The sequence below is a fragment of the Hibiscus syriacus genome, unplaced genomic scaffold, assembly GCF_006381635.1.
Source record: "Hibiscus syriacus cultivar Baekdansim isolate YM2019G1 unplaced genomic scaffold, ASM638163v2 tig00111614_pilon, whole genome shotgun sequence".
NCBI classification, from domain to species: domain Eukaryota; kingdom Viridiplantae; phylum Streptophyta; class Magnoliopsida; order Malvales; family Malvaceae; genus Hibiscus; species Hibiscus syriacus.
This window is the reverse complement of record NW_024063134.1, coordinates 81,377-99,334: the sequence shown is the minus strand read 5'-3', so window position 1 is coordinate 99,334 and position 17,958 is coordinate 81,377. Positions and strand designations below refer to the sequence as shown.

The following is a 17,958-nucleotide window of genomic DNA, read 5'->3' as shown; positions in this document are numbered from 1 at the left end:
ATTTTGATTTAAAAAATATTTTGGGAGTCGTCATTGACCTTTTTAGGTTAGGTAGGTCAAATACCTAAAAACAATCTTTTGAAATAGTTTTAAAGAAAACATAATTTAAAAGATAAAATTGATCTGCGTATAACCAAAAGTAAAAAGGATTCGTGGTCGTTTACGTTTAGGGAAGGATTAGCACCCCTATAACGCCCAAAATCGGTACTTATTAATTATAAATTGTCTCTATTATTATAAATTTAAAAATTCAAAGATATGTTTAATTTATAATCATGTTATTTCAAACTTATTATTATAATTTTAAGAAAATATATTAATTTTTATATATGTATATAAATAAGATATTTATTTATTTAAAAATATCAGAAAATGACTTCTAGGTGCTCTAAGACAGCTCTTTTCTTAATATTCAAAAATAAATAAATATTAATAAAAAATTTAAAAAATAAGTAAAAATAGATTAATATATATTTTATAAAAGTAGGATATTTATTTAAAAATATCAAAAAATTGACATCCAGTTATTTTAAGACTGCTCTTTCTTAATATTGGAAAATAAATATTAAAACATGTTTAAAATAATATATATATATATATATATATATTAAAAATAAAATAATATATATTAATAAAAATAAACAAATATTATTAATTTATAAAATTAATCAAATAATATATATTAATAAAAATAAAATAATAATAATTTAAAATATTAAAATATAAAATTAAAATATATTTAAACAATAACTAAAACAATTAAAATTCAAACTATAGTAAAAAATAATAAAACTTGTATCTAACAATAAATGAAAGTATTAAACTTAGTGATTAATTTATAACATATTGAAATTAAAGGATATAATTTGTAAATTTATGAAATATAATAATGAACTGCGTAATTTTACCATAATAATACTACGGGACTAAAATATAATTTACTAAAATTATAAAGGATTAAAATGAGTATTTATCCTAAATATTATAAAAGTATGGTAGTGACTAAATTATAAAATACATAAAATTAAAAGATCGAATTTAAATGATCATAAAATGATTTCAGTGACTAAATCATAAAGATTACAAATTCAGAGCACTAGGAACATGATTTCACCATGCGTGAAATTACATCCAGATCCCTAACCAAAACTACGTCGTTTTGGTTAGGGTATTTAAACCCTTTAAACCGACCCCCTTGGGTCATTTTATTCATTTTTCTTCTTTTTCATTATCTCTCTAAGTGAGAGAGATGAAAAAAACCTCTGCCCTCTCTCTAAATTCATCTCGCCGGAAGGAGTTTCGGCAGCCGCCGGCCACCGTGCTCCGGTGGTGATCGCCGCCACCGGCCACCATTCATGGTGGCCGGAAAATACCAAAATACCCCAAATTGTAGTATCATTTATTCTAAACCCCGTTCCAAGGTTATTTTAACCTAAAACCCCACAGTACGTCTTAGATCTATGATTATTACCTTCGACTTTTCGTTTCTCCGGTGGCAAATGAAAGCTCCAACGACGGTAAGACTTTTTTCCCTCATTTTATTTGTTGTTTTGGCTGTTTAGGTTGTATTTCGTCTTTCTATTTCGCTCGTTTCTGTATGTGTGTTTTTGCTCTCAGTTGGTTGTTGTGTGTCTCCGTTCTTCCTCCCTGTCGATGTCTCCCTTTTGCAGGTTCGGTGGTGGCTTTATAGGCCACCACGATTCTTGTCTTGGATCGGTCGCAAAGGGCGACCCTAGGTGAGTCACCGAAGCTAACGGTGGTGACTCACAATAGGGCCATAACATGTGCTATATCGTGGCAGCTAATGGTGGCTTTGGTGAAGCGTCGGAGCGGCTGGAATGTCGGTAGTGGCCGGTTGGACCACTTGGCAGTGGAGCGGCGGTGGACTTGTCTTTGTTTCAAGACGGTGGCCGCATGATGATAACCTAGGGTTATGAAACCCTAGGGATTCATGATGAACCTTCTGTGAACCATTGGATCTCTCAGATCCAACGGCTGAGATCGTTGGCGGCTGGGGCTAAGATGATGAAACCCTAGTTGGGTTTTAGGGTTACTGTTGGGCTCCGGGTTTGGGTTTGGACCAGATTGGGTCATCTGTTGGGCTTCCAGATCTTGTAAATGGTCTGATTTGTAAATAAAATTATTTAGTAATAATAATTATTATTTATTATAACAATTATAATAATTATAATAATAATAAAAATAAACGGGCAACCATGAACGTTTCGATCACCAATGTATGTAAAGGTTACCTTTAAACATGCAAATCCTGTTCTTAGTCGTGTCACAGAGATAGTATGCTAATATCACAATTCACAACCTTTGCTTCCCTTAGTTTCATTCACTTATAGCTAAACTAAATGAGAAGATAGAACCAGTTTTACCTTCGAACTAGTGCTTTAGATATCTCTTATCCGGTTTTAGCTTGGATCATACTATTTGTCTGGCATTTCCTGCAGTACTTTCTAGGAATCCTATTACCAAAATTGGCAGTTCTCTTATGAACCCGAAATCTATTACAAAGGTGTTGATTCCTTCCATTTTTCATAAATTATTGAATTCAGTTTACCTTGATTACTCCTAAAGATTTTCCGATGACTCTTGGTTCCTGTTCTCTGCATCTCCAAGCTATTGAATCATCACTCAAGTGCTGCGTTGAATTAAAAGAGCTTCGACTTGCTCACAATGATATCAAGGTAAGTTCTTTTACACTATGACTTTCTGAGTATGCATGTTCTATTCATTTCAGCCTCTATGATGTATCAATTAAAAGAGCCTCTTGTTTAAGCTTCCAATTCGTTGATTAACAACTTATATCTCTTCTCCCACCCTCTGTTCATGTGTATGAATTGCCCAGAGTCTCCCGGTGGAGTTGTCTTACAATAAAAAACTTCAAAATTTGGATTTGGTAAATAACATAATCACTAGATGGTCAGAGTTGAAGGTTAGTAGTAGCAATTAGACTTAAATTCTTCTTTTCTGGTTCTATTTTTTTTCCCGTTGAAATGCATTCTCTGCATGTTTCATTGACAACAAACTACTAAACAGCAGGCACTGGATTCATTGATCAATCTGAAGAATCTCAACCTACAAGGAAATCCCATTGCTGAAAAAGATAAATTAACGAAGAAGGTAAGCTTAGCTTACATTCCCCCCCCCCCCCCAATGTTTTAAACATAATCGTGTTTTGGCCGTTTACATTTTTATTGCCTACATTATTCTTTCTTTATTTATTATAAGCCTTAGTCTCTTGACGTGATTTCTAAAACGACACTGCCGCAGGTTAAAAGGTTACTGCCTAACTTACAGATATTCAATGGTAGACCAATTGATAAAAGCGTGAAAAACAAAGATGGTGAGACCATTGACATTGCTTCCCATAGTATGGATTACACAGAGGATATTTACGTGGAGGACAAAAAGGGTCAGAAAAGAAAAAAGAACCTTGAATTTCAGGTGTCAGTTGAGAAACAATATGTTAATCATGATAATGCTCCTGATCTTGATACTGAGAAAGAATTGAAGAGGAAAAAGAAGAAAGGAAACGACAAAGTTTATGTTGATGAGGGGGATGATATTGTTGTTGAAAAGAAAGAAAAGAAAAAATCAAAGGGGGAAAAAGAAAATCTTAGTCGTCTTGATGCAGAGAAAAATATGACACAGAAAGGGAGGAAAACAAATGATAAGCACTCAAAAAAGGAAGTTTCTGTACACGAGGTTGGTATTGCAGGCGAAGAGAAACAGAAGAAGAAGAAAACGCTAGAGAAACTGGCTGAACTAGACATTATTGATGACTCCGGTGCCTTTTTCACCGAGCTATTCGCAACTGATGCTGCAGATCCAATAGAAGACGGTAAAAGGAAGATAGTTGATAGAGCCAGTCAAGAAATGAAATCGTCTGGTCACTCAGTTACCTACCCTGCCAAGAAGAAGAAAGGTAAACATGCCATGCTTGCCGGACTTCAGTTGTCCCCAACAATTGAAGTTGGAATGGGTGGTGCATCGACCTGGGATGACGAATGAATCAGATTATCTGCGGCGATTAATTTCGATCGTGACCCCTGAGGTATTTTTTTTTTTTTTTTCTATACTTTCTAATGCCTTGGGTGAATTTCAGTTTCGTTTATTATCTTGACAGTAGCTGTTTTAACCATATGAATTGTTATTTTCAAACTTGCACTTTCAGCTTCATCCTATAAGAATTTTGTCATTAAGCTCTGGAAAATGCAGTGCAGTATGATGTGTAAATGAACCGAGTTTGTCCGTTGTTCATATTTGTTATATTGCGTTTGGTGTGTGTGTTAAGAATTTTAAAGTTTGAATGACTAAAATTGTACATACCGATAATGTAGGGGACTAAAATTGTTTTTTTAAACCGGTGATCAAAATCAAGTGGATTAAAAATATAAGAGATCATCTTTATGGACATAAATGAATTAAACATTTCTTTGTTGTCAGTTTGTTTAATAAATGAATCTCACATGATAAAAGAGGAAAAAAAATTGTTCGTAGATTATTTATCCATATCCAACACTTACCTAATATAACTTTTTTCAAATGAATTATTTATTCATAATTTTTCAAATGCACATCAAAGAAAAAAGTACAACAGTTATCAAATGGTTTTATAACTTGTAAGATAACTTTGACTCACTGTCTTCCTTTTCCTCCGATGCCGAAGTGAAAGTAACTAGCTTCGCCGGATCGTCTCTCACGATCAAGCTGAACACTTCGGGTCTCGAATAATGCCCAACCGCATCAAAATCGAATTTTTGCCTGAGCTATTTCTCTGAGATCTGGGAGCCATTTAGTAGTCATCGTTATTTGGAGTTATTCACCAAAGAAAGTTTCAAGTCTTGAGTTCTTCACAAAATGCAATACGACCGGCCGAGAAGATCGGTCGTAAACAGTAATTCCGTATACAGACAAAAACATGGACATACTGTACAAATCTAGAATGGCTCCCCTTCATAATGGGGCCCTGCCAGAATAGCACCAGATGGTGATATTATGACACCCTCCAGCATAGACGACAGAATGTGGGGTGAGCTCGCCTTCGGTCCCGCGAAACATAAATTCTGGAGAAGGCGGGTAGTCGGCCCTACCACACATCCCTCGAGAGCAATATGTGTCATCGATGCTTGCCACACATCCCTGGAATCAGCATTAGGTGCACAGTATATTTCAATACCTGCAAACATTAAAAGCCTCTCAAAGTTAAGCTCAGCAAGCTCAAGAAGCCGGTTTACATAAGCATAGCTCATAGAACGGACGAGTTCGAGAATTACGATCACATTTCTAGGAGCTGAAACGTGACAATTCTCAAATTCGATATCAAGTTCTGCAAGACAAAACCTAGAAGTCGAACACGACTGGTTTCGGGCTAACACAGCAACTGATGTCTACTCCAAAGGAATTGAAAGTAGTAGTGAAGGTTAAAAAATCCAACCTTTTGCATACATTGCAGTCCTTAGAAGTGGCATTTCAAAAATCCAACCTTTTGCATACATTGCAGTCCTTAGAAGTGGCATTCTATTTTCCAAACAAATGGCCGCGCCTATTTTCCCGATCGGAGTCTCGAAAACCGGAATCGTCGACCCATCCCCGTGTCCCCAAATTAGACGCTCCAACGCCGTAGGCAAGATCTTCGGATGTTTCCTGAGGAACCGTCCTTGCGAATTGAAAAACAGAACCGTGCAATATAAGGTATATCTGTCTCTCTCGATCACTCCCGTCACCAAGTACACCTTATACTTTCCAGCCATGGCTGCCAAGCGCTCAACTTCAGGACCTACAATTAGCATGAGTCACATATATCCGACACTCGTATCGGACGAATATCTGAATATGATTCTAAAAATACACGGAAAAACTTTAAAAACCGAACACACCCATTCCGATACGAATCATATCTAACACTTGTACTCAAATCCGAATCCGAGTAACATAGCTGACTATTACATATGATCCAAATCATAGTTTATATCACAATCTAAAGCACAACATGTTCTCAAAGTTTCAAATATTTCAAGGGCAAAATTACCTATTAGCACCTCTTAGTTTTGAAATTGGATAAATTAATCCCTCTAAAAAAGATGAACAATTAATATAACCATTACAGATTTTAAAAGTGAGCAATTAAAGACAATGAGTCTACAAATCAATCGGTTTTCGTCGATTTTACATCATTTTACTTGATATAATATCAAATTTAATCCTTAATGTTTACAAATTATGTCAATTTGATCCAGATTCATATCGGGTACGTTAATGGCAGAAGCATGATACTTTCGGAACTGTTCCTTCCCTTTATGACTACGGTTCCCAATCGTAACACCGAAATTCGAACCAAGTGGATACCCTCCGACGAACGCTTCAGGGAACACCACCAGCTGAGATCCGTATTCCGCCGCTTCAGCCAACAACCTCTCCGCCTTATCTAGAGTGGCGGGAGTGTCGTAGAAAACGGTCGACGCTTGGACTAAGGTTGCTCGAACAGTGGCTGTGATGGCGGCAGAAGCGTCGCCATCCATGTCAACCTCCGCGAAGAGCGATCCGTTAGATCGAGGAGCCGGCACCAAAGACATTGTTTTCGATCGTGTGATTTGGAAAATGGAGTGAGATGGGGATTAAGTTGGGCATGGTCGGGGGTCAAGTCAACTGGTTGTGGGTATGGATTTAAATGTGATCTCGGTCGTAATTTTTATTATGTCGAGTTTATTGTGATTGCGATCGTAACAGACGATATTACAAATATAACAGATATATCCAAAATAGCGTTGCCGTTATTTTATAAACGCCATCGCGGTTACAAATCGATATTTAAAACTATGGTTGTGGGTTGCTCCGGATATGCCTGTCCGAAACCCAGCCGACAAGATAACTGTAATAATAGTGGCATAATCTTATATTTTAGTAAAGGGTAAACTACAATCACATACCATTGACTTTTTTATGTTTATGTCATTGAATTTTTTAAATTAAATTATACTTTTAATATTTAAATTATTAGTTTTAATCATGTTTAATACTTAATTTTTTTTAAATTATACATAATATTTAGTTTTTCGTTTTTACTTTAGTATCTTATCGTTAAAAATTTAATGGATGAGCTCGTCGACTGTCACGTCTACAATCTTCGGTAGTCACATCCGTCAACCAGTGTAGTTTATATTGTTTAAAAATTTACAAGCATAACTTTAATCATAAATCAAATTATAATTAGAACATTTTTTAATAATCATTGACACAAAAAATAACTACCTAAATAACACAAGTATAAAAAAAATGATAAAAAAACTTAATCAAAATAATAATGATCATCCACGTTAACTCCTTAACTCCATTGAAGTTTATATTGTTTATTTAATGGTTGAAATTTCTTTGTATAAATCAAACACTTAGCATACATTATCTATATGATTAGGAAATAAAATATGGCGGTCGAATTATTAAAATATAATTTATACAAAATATTGTTAAAACGTATAAAAAGACTATAATTTACACTACTATAAATGATTCTAATTTAAATATTTATATATGATTTGAATATCATAATGAATGCACATTCGTTTACCTATTCAAACTTTTCTTTTCAGATTTTGAATGAATGAGTTTGGACTTAGGCTAGATTAATCTTAGACCTGAATAATTGTGAATTCAAGCTTTTTTTTTAAATTTATATCTTTTAAAGTTAAATTTTCTCAAATTCAAATCAGCTCGAATTCTTATCCGCATAGATAAACTCAATGTTTTGTTAGCTCAATTGCCAAGGTCCCTTTGTGTCCCTTGGCCTAACCCCTCCTTAAACATGATCATGACATGCTGAAATTGTATTATGGGTAAATTACAAATTCAGTAACTAAACTTTATTCTCTATCCTATTCGTATTTTAAATCTTTTCAATTTACTCATTGAACTTAGTAATTGGATTTTTTGGTCACTCAGTCGTTTCATCACTAACAGTGTTATGATGTGTTTTTTGTTGTTAATAGAGGAGTGACCAAAAAAATCCAATGCATAAAGTTCAATGATTAAATTGATAATAACTAAAAGTACATTAAGTGAAATAGGAGATAAAATAAAGTTTAGTGATTAAACTTATAATTTATCCGTTAACAAATAAAATAAAAAAACCACATCATAACGTAGTTAGTGAGAAAACAGTCGAGTGATAAAAAAACTCCGAAATATTAAATTCAGTGAAGAAATTAAAAAAAAATCTAAATTACAATAAATGGAATAGGAGAGTAAATTTATATTTTACCCTTGTGTTATTATTGGATCGAATAGTATAATTTTGACTTTAATATGTTTAAAACTTTAAAAAATTCTACAGTTCTTGAAAGATTATATCATCATGTTTAAATTCAAAAATACATAGAGTATGAATACTTTAAAAAACCGAAACATCAGTAATAATACAATACAAAAAAACTATATCTATGACGCACGGATGGCAAGGAACTGATGGGGCAGTCACTCTCCTGAAATTTTTAAACTACTATATATTTTAGATTTTTTTTACGTATTTTTTATTGAAAATTTGTTTCCGCCCCTGAAATTTTATAAGTTCAAGTTCGTCTGAAATTTTAAAAGTTCAAGTTCATCCTTTAGATTTTTATAAATTCAAATTTATCCCCTAGAGTTTTAAAAATTTAAGTTTACCCTCTAACATAAAACTTTATGTTCATCTCTGATTCACGAATTCACATGCGTAGCCTTCTGGTCATGCATGCCTCAGAGTATATATATATATATATATGTTTCTTAAAAGCATTAAATTATACAAGTGCCGGATGAGATGTGCTTTAATTTTACTGAACTACTACAGAACTTGTACAAATACTTTTTTCTTGCACATGACTTGTTCGTTTTCTTATGTACTATCTTATTTGTTTAACAACTTTTAAAAATATGTATTCAATTTGTGCATTTGAATTTACTGCAACATAAATGTAAATTTGTAGTGGGGATTGGTTACTTTTACATTACACTTCAGGTGTGGTAAAATTTACTGTCAAATTCGTAAAATAACGTTAAATTTTATATATATATATATACACCCACATATATACATATAGAGAGCTAAACCATTGCAATTTGGTGCTCGAAGGTTTCCCCTTCCGAAGGTGAACTTTCTTTGTTCAGATTTTCTCTCATTTTCTTTGTTCATTTTTCATTTGATTGTTGCATCGATGTCTAAACAGGTGAAAGTACACGACAGTTAGTTCAAAAAATACAATGAGTCGAAGATCCGATAGTCCGGAGCCGGATTCGATGTTGAACTTAGCACCCGCTAGGGTGGCTAACCACCGTGTTAGGTCGCCAAGCGTATCGGTTCCTTCCTTTGAATCATTGTCAGAAAGCTCGTGTCTATCTTCCGAGCCCGACAACAATAACTGCGAGGATTCGACGTCGATGACGGAATACCCGACTGGTCGTCCGGAAGTAACATCGATGTTGCTGGTCGGGTGTCCTCGATGCTTCATGTACGTTATGCTGTCCGAGGTCGATCCCAAGTGCCCTCGATGTAAGAGTACCGTGTTCCTTGATTTTCTTAACGAAGAGAACGCCAAATGGACAAAGAACTAATCAGAAAGAAAGTGTAAGATTCTAAGTGCAAGATTCTTACTTTCTTTTTATTTCTCGTTTATGTAATGATACTGAAACTCGAAATTGAATAAAGTTTGTAAAAATTAAAATTTAAACTCTAAATTTCGATTTTCATTTCAGTAAATTATATGCTATGAACTCATTTAGTTATGGGATTAATAGTTCTTTAATGTACTCTTATTCTTCTTTCGTCATCTAAGTTATGTTTTTTCATGACTCAATAATTAAAGATCGTTGGATGAGAGAGATTAAATGTTAATATTAATTTTTATATTTTTTTCGTTGAACATCTTTTCATTTTTTACTGTTAATCTTAACCTTTGATTTTCAGCCTTACCATGATATAAGACTTTTAATTTTAGACCAGTTATATATATCGCTCCAGTAGATAATATTTTTACCGTAAATCTAACTTAAGTATAATATAAATCATAATTACAAGAAATATATATTTGAATAAATTATCATCATAATGTATTCGTTATAAAGCACATGAATAATAACTGGAACATATCCATAGCCAATTTGGGAATGCTTTTGATAATGGAAAAATGATTTTTATCCATAAGTAATGTTAAACATTCAACTTCAAAAGTTTAAATTTTTAATATTTAAGGTAAATAATCATTTTTATGTAAAATTATATTTTTATCCTCGATTATTATTTAGTTTTAATTAATTTTCAAATTAATACACATACATGTATTGAAATTGATATCGAAAATGATATTATTTATTATTTATTATTTATTTTTATTAATATTGAAATTGATTGTTAGACATAAATTGATAGAACTTAAAATAATTTCTTTACTTGAAGTATATATATTATTTTTTGTCAAAAATAAATATCTAAATTATTATTTTATAATAATTTTAAGTCCACGTGTTAAAAAGTATTGATAGCATATTTTTATTAATAAAATATTTCATATATAAAAATATTATTACTGAGTTATCATAAAATATTTTTTATATTTTTATTATAGCTTAAGTTGATATGTTTTCAAAGTAGCATATGTTCTAAATACTGTCAACCATTTGACAATGAACATTCAATCATCCTGCTGCATTCATTGATGCTCGAACCCCTCTATGAATAACAACGATTTCTTTAACCACTTAGGTAAGTGTAAATATAATTTAAATAATATATTTTCAATTTATAACATGATGTTTAAACTTAACAATTTATATTTTCAAAATTAGTTTTTTAATCGTAATCTCAAACAATTAAATTTTAAATTATGTTATTTTAAAAATTTTAACAACATTTTTAAAATTATTTTCAAAAATAATATCAAAGTGGCCCTAAATTCGGAAAAGACACATAAAATGAATTTTAAAATCTAGAGAAAACTCACATTGTTTAATAACTAAAATGATATTTATTTGAATTCAATTGTAAAATTATATAATTTTAAAAATATTTTAATACCGAATAGTGAAATGAATCAGTAAATCAATTTAAATTTAATAGTATTTTTTATTAGTTTATGATAAGTACAAGATTATATATGTTTAAAAACTTTCAATCACTTGATATTGAAAATGTATATTCTTATCTAGGATGCATACATAGTGCTCGAATCTAAAATCATAAAAATAATAATAGCTCTTAAAAACTTGAGGTCATTTAGTTTGTAGATTAATATTTCTTCTAAATGTTCTCTTAATTTTATTAAAAAAATAAAATAAGTTAGAGAAACATAAGCACCATATAACAAGATTTATCATCCTTATAATAAATATTTATAATATCTAATTTAGATTAATTTATTAATAAATTAAATATCATGTGATTATAAAAAGGTAAAATGATAACTTTTGTTCCATAGTAGACTTAATTTATCACTTTCGCCTCTATCGTATTTTCGCATCGATTTAACCCTAAAATTTCTCAATTGTATCATTTTATATCTTATCTCTTACTTAAAACCTTAAATCCTAAAGTCTAAACTCACAACTCTAAAATATAAACTCTAAACCCTAACTTGAAATTTATATTTTAGGGTTTGACTTAGAGTAAAGTATAGAGCGATGCAAGTAAACAATTTTGATGACTAAATTGATATAAAAATACGATAATAATAAAAATAATAAATTGAATATATTAAAGAGAGAAATGTAAACATTAAACCTTGTAAAAAATTCATTAGTTAAATAGTATTTAACCATCCGAGGTTGGGTCAACGTCTTGACATTTTATATTGAAAGATCATTACATAGATTTCAATGCACCCAACTGTCGTAAAAGTATAGCTCAACTACTTTTTAATATAATAATAAATCACAAGTATAATTTTATTATGCGACTGTCTAATTTAAAATTAATTTATGGTAAAGTTTAATTAATAATAATTTTAGTTATAATTAACAATATTATATTATAGTAGATTTTAACCTTGTATGTTACAAATTTATTTTAAAATATTATACAATTAATAATAATTTCGGTTATAATCGATGTAACTTTTTAAGTTGAATAGTTATAAAATTTATATAATTTATTATCTAAAATATAATATTTTCATTTTCAACCTAAAATGTTACCTCAACTACTCTAAATATTATGTTTTGACAATTTTTTTAATTACAAACTATTTCTATCTTTTTCTTATTGTTACGATTTCTAGTTTTTTTAATCTTATATTAACCCATTAATTTTAGACTCGTCCTAATCCATATATTTATATGGTATTCATAATTTTCTTTTTATACAGTCAAATAATTATAATGCTTTGGTTTAATATAAATCTGTATTATAAAATGATTTTATTTTTAAAAGACTACAATTAAATTATTGGAAATCCGAGGGGAATAAATTTGTTATTATGTAATTCCTATTTGTCCCTAGCTAAGGGATAGGCATGGGTTAAGCCAGATTTTCGTTTTATCCTAAATTAATTCGAGTATTATATTTTTTTTATCAATTATTTAATTTAATTTAGGTTTACATAGATTTCATTTCACCTGTTTTCAGAATAAAAATTTACACCCTATTGACTTAACACACATAAAGAATCATCTTTTTTGATAAAATATAAATATAATTAAATAATTATAAAAATATTATTTTAATTATCTTTAAATATTTAAGAGATAATTATATTATTATCTCGAATCAAATTAAATATTTTTCACCATAAAATTTAAATCAATTTAATTAGAATGTATCTGCTTTTTTTAAAAGAGATAATTGTATATACACGTCATTATGCACACGTATTGCACATGCATGGGAATATAAATACACGTATTGCATAAAGGCTAGGAACCCACACTGGGCAGTGTATTTAACGATGCCATAAATAAGTGAGAGAGGACGATATATAAGACAACTTAAAATTTATAAAAGATTATTATTTGAAATTTTATTTACGGTTAAATTAAACCATTAACCATCTAACTGTTATTTTTGTATATAATTTTTACCATATTTTTTAAATTGATAATAATTTTTGTATAAAATTTTAGTATTGTAAAATTAGAGATAAATATTTGATCTGAATTTAACATATTTTTATTGAATCTAGTCCGATAATAATAGTATTTTTTTACTTTTATATATTTAAGAACAATTGTCATAATAGTCCCTCTTTATATATTCCGTCAATTAATTCTCTATTTTACCTAATAAAAATAAGAATTAATTATGTGTGTATCAGGTTGGGTTAGAATGCATATTTTTAACTTAGAAAACATAACCAAATTTTGGATTGGATAAATCTTCTCTAAACCCAAATCAGATCGAGTACGATGTAGGAGTGTTATGCTCGGATATGCTTCTGATGAACGAAAAACCATGATCTAACATATGATTATTTATATACAAAATTATATCATCAAAAGAAGATATAAAACATATTTAAACTATGCCATAATTTAAAACTTTCAAGAGTATGTCCATTCTTAATACCCTCTCAGTCAATTTTTACGTTTACGTGAGAATATGATGATGACAGTGGAGAAGAGCAGAAGAAAAAAAAACTAATTGAGCATATTTAAGGTATATTGATTAACACGAATTAAATGATTTAGTGGTTGAAAAGGTGATCGTTATCTTTAAAAAATTTAAATTCGAGTACTAACAAATGTAAAATATTTAAGTGTTGATTGTCAAATAATTAAGAATTCTTAAAATAGATAATATCACTCATAATATTAACTAAAAAAAGGCATATTCATTTATTATTGTTTCAGCTAGAAAAGGTTAGGTTTATGGCAGTGACTGATGCAGACATAGCATTGTTGTTGGAGACAAGTGCGGCTACGCCAGCGGAGTTGCGACCAATTAACACCACAGGACAGCTCATGGTGTGGTCACGCAATTAATACGAAAAATTAATACGAATACGAACACAAACATAAAAAGAAATTGTATAGAGTTTGTAAAAATAAAAAAATAAATCATATAGAGTTAAAGGATAGTTATACAATGAAAATGTGAAACCCCTTAAAAAAAAACTTTGAACAATATGTAGATACGAAAAGATCATACCACTACGATAAACGAACAATAACAAGGGATTAAATTATTAAAATACTACTGATAAACGTAAATTAAAGTCAAATATTATGAGAAAATCATTTATAAACATAAGTTGCATATCTAAATCTAATTCGACAGTCCATAACATAAAAATTTAACAAAATAATAAATGAATGTTATCTTAATTTATTCTGACCACGTTAAATTTAACCCTAAAAATAGATTTGATGAGGTATTTGATCGATGCGAGAATTTGCCATTACCGAAGGACAAAATATGTTATTGTTTTGATAGTGATAGAGTTAGTGATGGTTTTTTATCATAGATAAGATAAAAAAATCATATATTTATATTATTTGATGTTATAAACGAGTAAACGATTGTAAAAAGAAAAACACATAAATTTACGTAACAAAGCTTTAAAATAAAAAATAAAGAGCATAATAAAATTAAGTTAAATTATGTATTTAGTACTTAAAATTTCATTTTTGATATATTTTAATATCTATTTTTTCAGTTTTTATAAAATTATATCTAAATTTTTTTTTTCATTTTAGTACATATAGTGACATATGATGATTTTTTCATTATTTTTTAAATTGTCACATCAGTAATCAAATAATATATTTTTATTATTTTTATTCAACCAATAGGATGATAACATGTGCTACCCCATGAAATAAAACCATCAAATTTTTGCACTGCGGTATTGAACCCGCACCCTCTAGGTAAAGCAACAAAGGCATAGTCGCCAGGCTAAACAAGTTAATAGTTAACAGTTCACCGCAACATATATTTAAGGGTAAAGTATAGTAATGGTCATTGAACTTTTCTAAAGCTTTCATTTAGGTCCATTAACTTTTAAAACTTACAATATAGTCCTCCAACATTTAGTCTGTTTGCAATATGGTCCCCGACCGTTACACTGCCGTTAGTACGTTTGCAATATGGTCATTGAACTTTTCAGGCACTTGCATTTAGGTCCCCTAACTTTTAAAACTTGCAACACATTCCTCAATTTTATTCTAAACCCTAAATTTCAAAATAATTCAATTATATTTTAAACCTTAAATTCTAAAATACTTTAATTTAAGGTTTAGAATGTAATTAAAGTATTTTGAAATTTGGGGTTTAGAATGTAATTAAAGTGTTTTAGAATTTTGAACATGAATTTACTATTTGACAGTGTTTACTTCAATATAGATTTGAGGTTTATTGCATACACATCCAATGGTTGCCGCACTTTGAACATGAAAAGTGCATCTATCATGTTTATTGCATAAACCATTGAAGTAAAAGTAACAAGGTCAATTTGTCTTGTTCGTAGCTGTCGCACTTTGGTATGACAATCCAATAGGTTTGGATGGAACTTGAGCATGCACATCCAACGACTGCAAAAATAGTAAGAGTTTTAGTTCATAGGACTACAACATACATCCAAGCAATAACTAAAATAAACCAAGAATATCAATTAATAACTCATTCAAAAGGAGGACTTAATAAATAAAGGGAAAGAGGTTCGGTCATAGTCACTCCAAAAGCTAAGGCGTCAAATGGGTTGTTTAAGATATACATTAGATGCCAAATACAACATTACCGGATAAAAATGCATTAATTCCCTACCCTTTTAACATATAATTGCTTCTAATGCTCCATGTTTAATGTTCCTCAATAGCCAAACATGATGAGAATCTAAAGCAGATAGCGAAACTAAAATCATAGAACCCCATAATTCTTGTAAATTCATGGCATATCAGCAATAAAAGACATTGTAAAACATAGAGGACACTGTAACAAAAATATATATGCCATAAATGAAGGTGCAAATATGCAATGACCGGAGAACATATCAAGTAATTGCTCTAAATATACTACCCTTTCATGATGCCTTTCGAGTTACGTGCATGCAGAATTGTCTTCTAAAACTATAATTCAATACAGATTCAACTGTAAAATTTCCAAAACATGTAAAAATATCTAATTCGTTCACGATATATCAGTCTCATAATCAACATGAACTTATTAAAAAGAATACGAGCTCACAGGACGCCGAAAACCACAGGTCGTACCAATACAATTCCCAGTAAACTAGTACTAGCAGTCTCTCGGATTGAGCCTGGCGATTTCACTATGTCGATACTCACAACCAATTCCCTGATTTAAAGAAAAACCAAACAAGAATATCAAAAACATTTAGCCTAGGATCCTCTTTCACTTCTATTCTGATGGACTGAATATCTTTCATAAGGAGTACTAAAAGTTTTGATTAAGAAGAAGGAAAGAAAATTAGATGGTTTTGGTTCAAAACTAACACTGAATAATCAAATCCTTGACATACAGTTCTAGAAACATAAAAATTTCAACAAAAAATACACAATATGAGCTGAAAATGAGAAAGTACAAAAGATGAAAAGCTTAAAGACAGAGCACTACTTGGGTTTACAATTTTACACGGTGGAAAATTGAAGAACAAAAACCAAACGAGAGTGCATGTGAGCGAAAGAGACTAAGAGGTGAATGCGCTGTTTGGGATTTCATTATATTTGATCATCTGTTGGAAAATCTTTAACCACAAGGATTAAACGAATAAATTATTATATGCCATTTATACAAAATAATTACAGCTTTGTGGGTGACTTTCAACAATGATACTTAATTCATCTTAGTAATATTTATCAACTCTGTATTTTTAACCCCATTTTTTCTCACAAGCATTTCATCGAACATCTATGTTTCACCTGAGATGACTTATATCTAACATTACACCTTGAATCGTTGATGGTCCCGATAGTCCCTTGGTCGGGTCTTCTCTCAATGAACCCTTATTCAAATCAACACCTCCACATAATTCAAAGTTAGATTAGAATTTCTCATGCATCCCTGACTGAAAAGTTACACTGGAAATGAGAAGAGAGAAGCAAAAAATGAAATTTGAGATCAAAAATGAATTTGAGGTTTAGAATGAAATTGAGGATTGTGTTGCAAGTTTTAAAAGTTAGGGGATCTAAATACAAGCGCTAAAAAGTTTAGTGACCATATTGCAAATGTACTAACGTCAATTAACGGTCGGAGACCATATTGCAAACAAACTAAATGTTAGAGGGCTGTATTGCAAGTTTTAAAAGTTTGGGGACATAAATGAAAGCTTTAGAAAAGTTCAGTGATCATTACTATACTTTATCCTATATTTAATTATGTTCCATTCCCAGCCCAAGACAAGAAATTTTAATTAAAAACTAAATTATTAAAGACTAAATTGCTTAAAAATATTTAATATTTTTCATTATAAACCAAATTAATTAAAAATTAAATTATTTTAACGTTATTGTGAAATAAAAATAATTAAATATATGTTTTAAAAAAATCTATATTAAACTATTTTCAAAAGTAAATTTAAAATATTTATTTATTATCGTATAATATAAATATTAAAAATTATTTTTATCATACATAATTTAAAATTTATATTTATTTAACTAATATTAAATTAATAGAGAATTTGTGAGGTTCAAAATAGTGTTTATTTTAGTGATTAATATTTTTTGATCAAAACATTAATCGGCCTTTTATTGAATAAAGTAAACAAAAGAAACAAAATGCAAGTCTCGAGACGTCCAAATGAGAATACAACTAAGCAAAACACGCAAAATATAACAAACACCACTACCAAAAAGAAAAGCTGGCTAACCGTCTTCTCCACAACCCAATTAAAACCCATGAAAGCTTCAAGTGGCGAAGACCAACAGAGCAAAATAGAACCCGTTCACATTCCAACTAGGCGGAGAGAGAGCACCCTACGATGGCTCTAACTTGCTCTTCCACAACTCGAGGAGCCTTATCGATCCATA

At 30.2% G+C, this 17,958-nt stretch overlaps 2 protein-coding genes and 1 long non-coding RNA gene across 5 annotated transcripts; 2 read left to right on the top strand and 1 right to left on the bottom strand.

Annotated features, from left to right (window-relative positions):
* Nucleotides 1-2,579: 2,579 nt before the first annotated feature.
* LOC120165821 (protein tilB homolog) lies at nucleotides 2,580-4,155 on the top strand. 2 transcript variants are annotated; one of them, XM_039175259.1, is made up of 5 exons: nucleotides 2,580-2,696; nucleotides 2,858-2,944; nucleotides 3,052-3,132; nucleotides 3,283-3,506; nucleotides 3,567-4,155. In XM_039175259.1, the coding sequence occupies exons 1-5, from the start codon at nucleotides 2,595-2,597 to the stop codon at nucleotides 4,021-4,023; spliced, it is 951 nt and encodes a 316-aa protein (XP_039031190.1). In that variant the 5' UTR covers nucleotides 2,580-2,594; the 3' UTR covers nucleotides 4,024-4,155. The 2 variants fall into 2 exon arrangements, with proteins under 2 accessions (XP_039031190.1, XP_039031189.1); XM_039175258.1 differs by having other exon boundaries at nucleotides 3,283-3,502; nucleotides 3,563-4,154.
* A 782-nt stretch (nucleotides 4,156-4,937) lies between these two features.
* LOC120165813 (bifunctional nitrilase/nitrile hydratase NIT4B-like) lies at nucleotides 4,938-6,602 on the bottom strand. 2 transcript variants are annotated; one of them, XM_039175249.1, is made up of 3 exons: nucleotides 6,260-6,602; nucleotides 5,450-5,791; nucleotides 4,938-5,191 (listed from the first exon to the last, which is right to left on the bottom strand). In XM_039175249.1, exons 1-3 carry the CDS (start codon nucleotides 6,585-6,587, stop codon nucleotides 4,953-4,955), a joined length of 909 nt encoding a protein of 302 aa, XP_039031180.1. In that variant the 5' UTR covers nucleotides 6,588-6,602; the 3' UTR covers nucleotides 4,938-4,952. The 2 variants fall into 2 exon arrangements, with proteins under 2 accessions (XP_039031180.1, XP_039031181.1); XM_039175250.1 differs by having other exon boundaries at nucleotides 5,498-5,793; nucleotides 6,262-6,602.
* A 2,480-nt stretch (nucleotides 6,603-9,082) lies between these two features.
* LOC120165808 lies at nucleotides 9,083-9,713 on the top strand. The gene is made up of 2 exons (XR_005519864.1): nucleotides 9,083-9,134; nucleotides 9,213-9,713. It is a non-coding gene; the product is annotated as an uncharacterized LOC120165808 (long non-coding RNA).
* The last annotated feature ends 8,245 nt before the right edge of the window (nucleotides 9,714-17,958 follow it).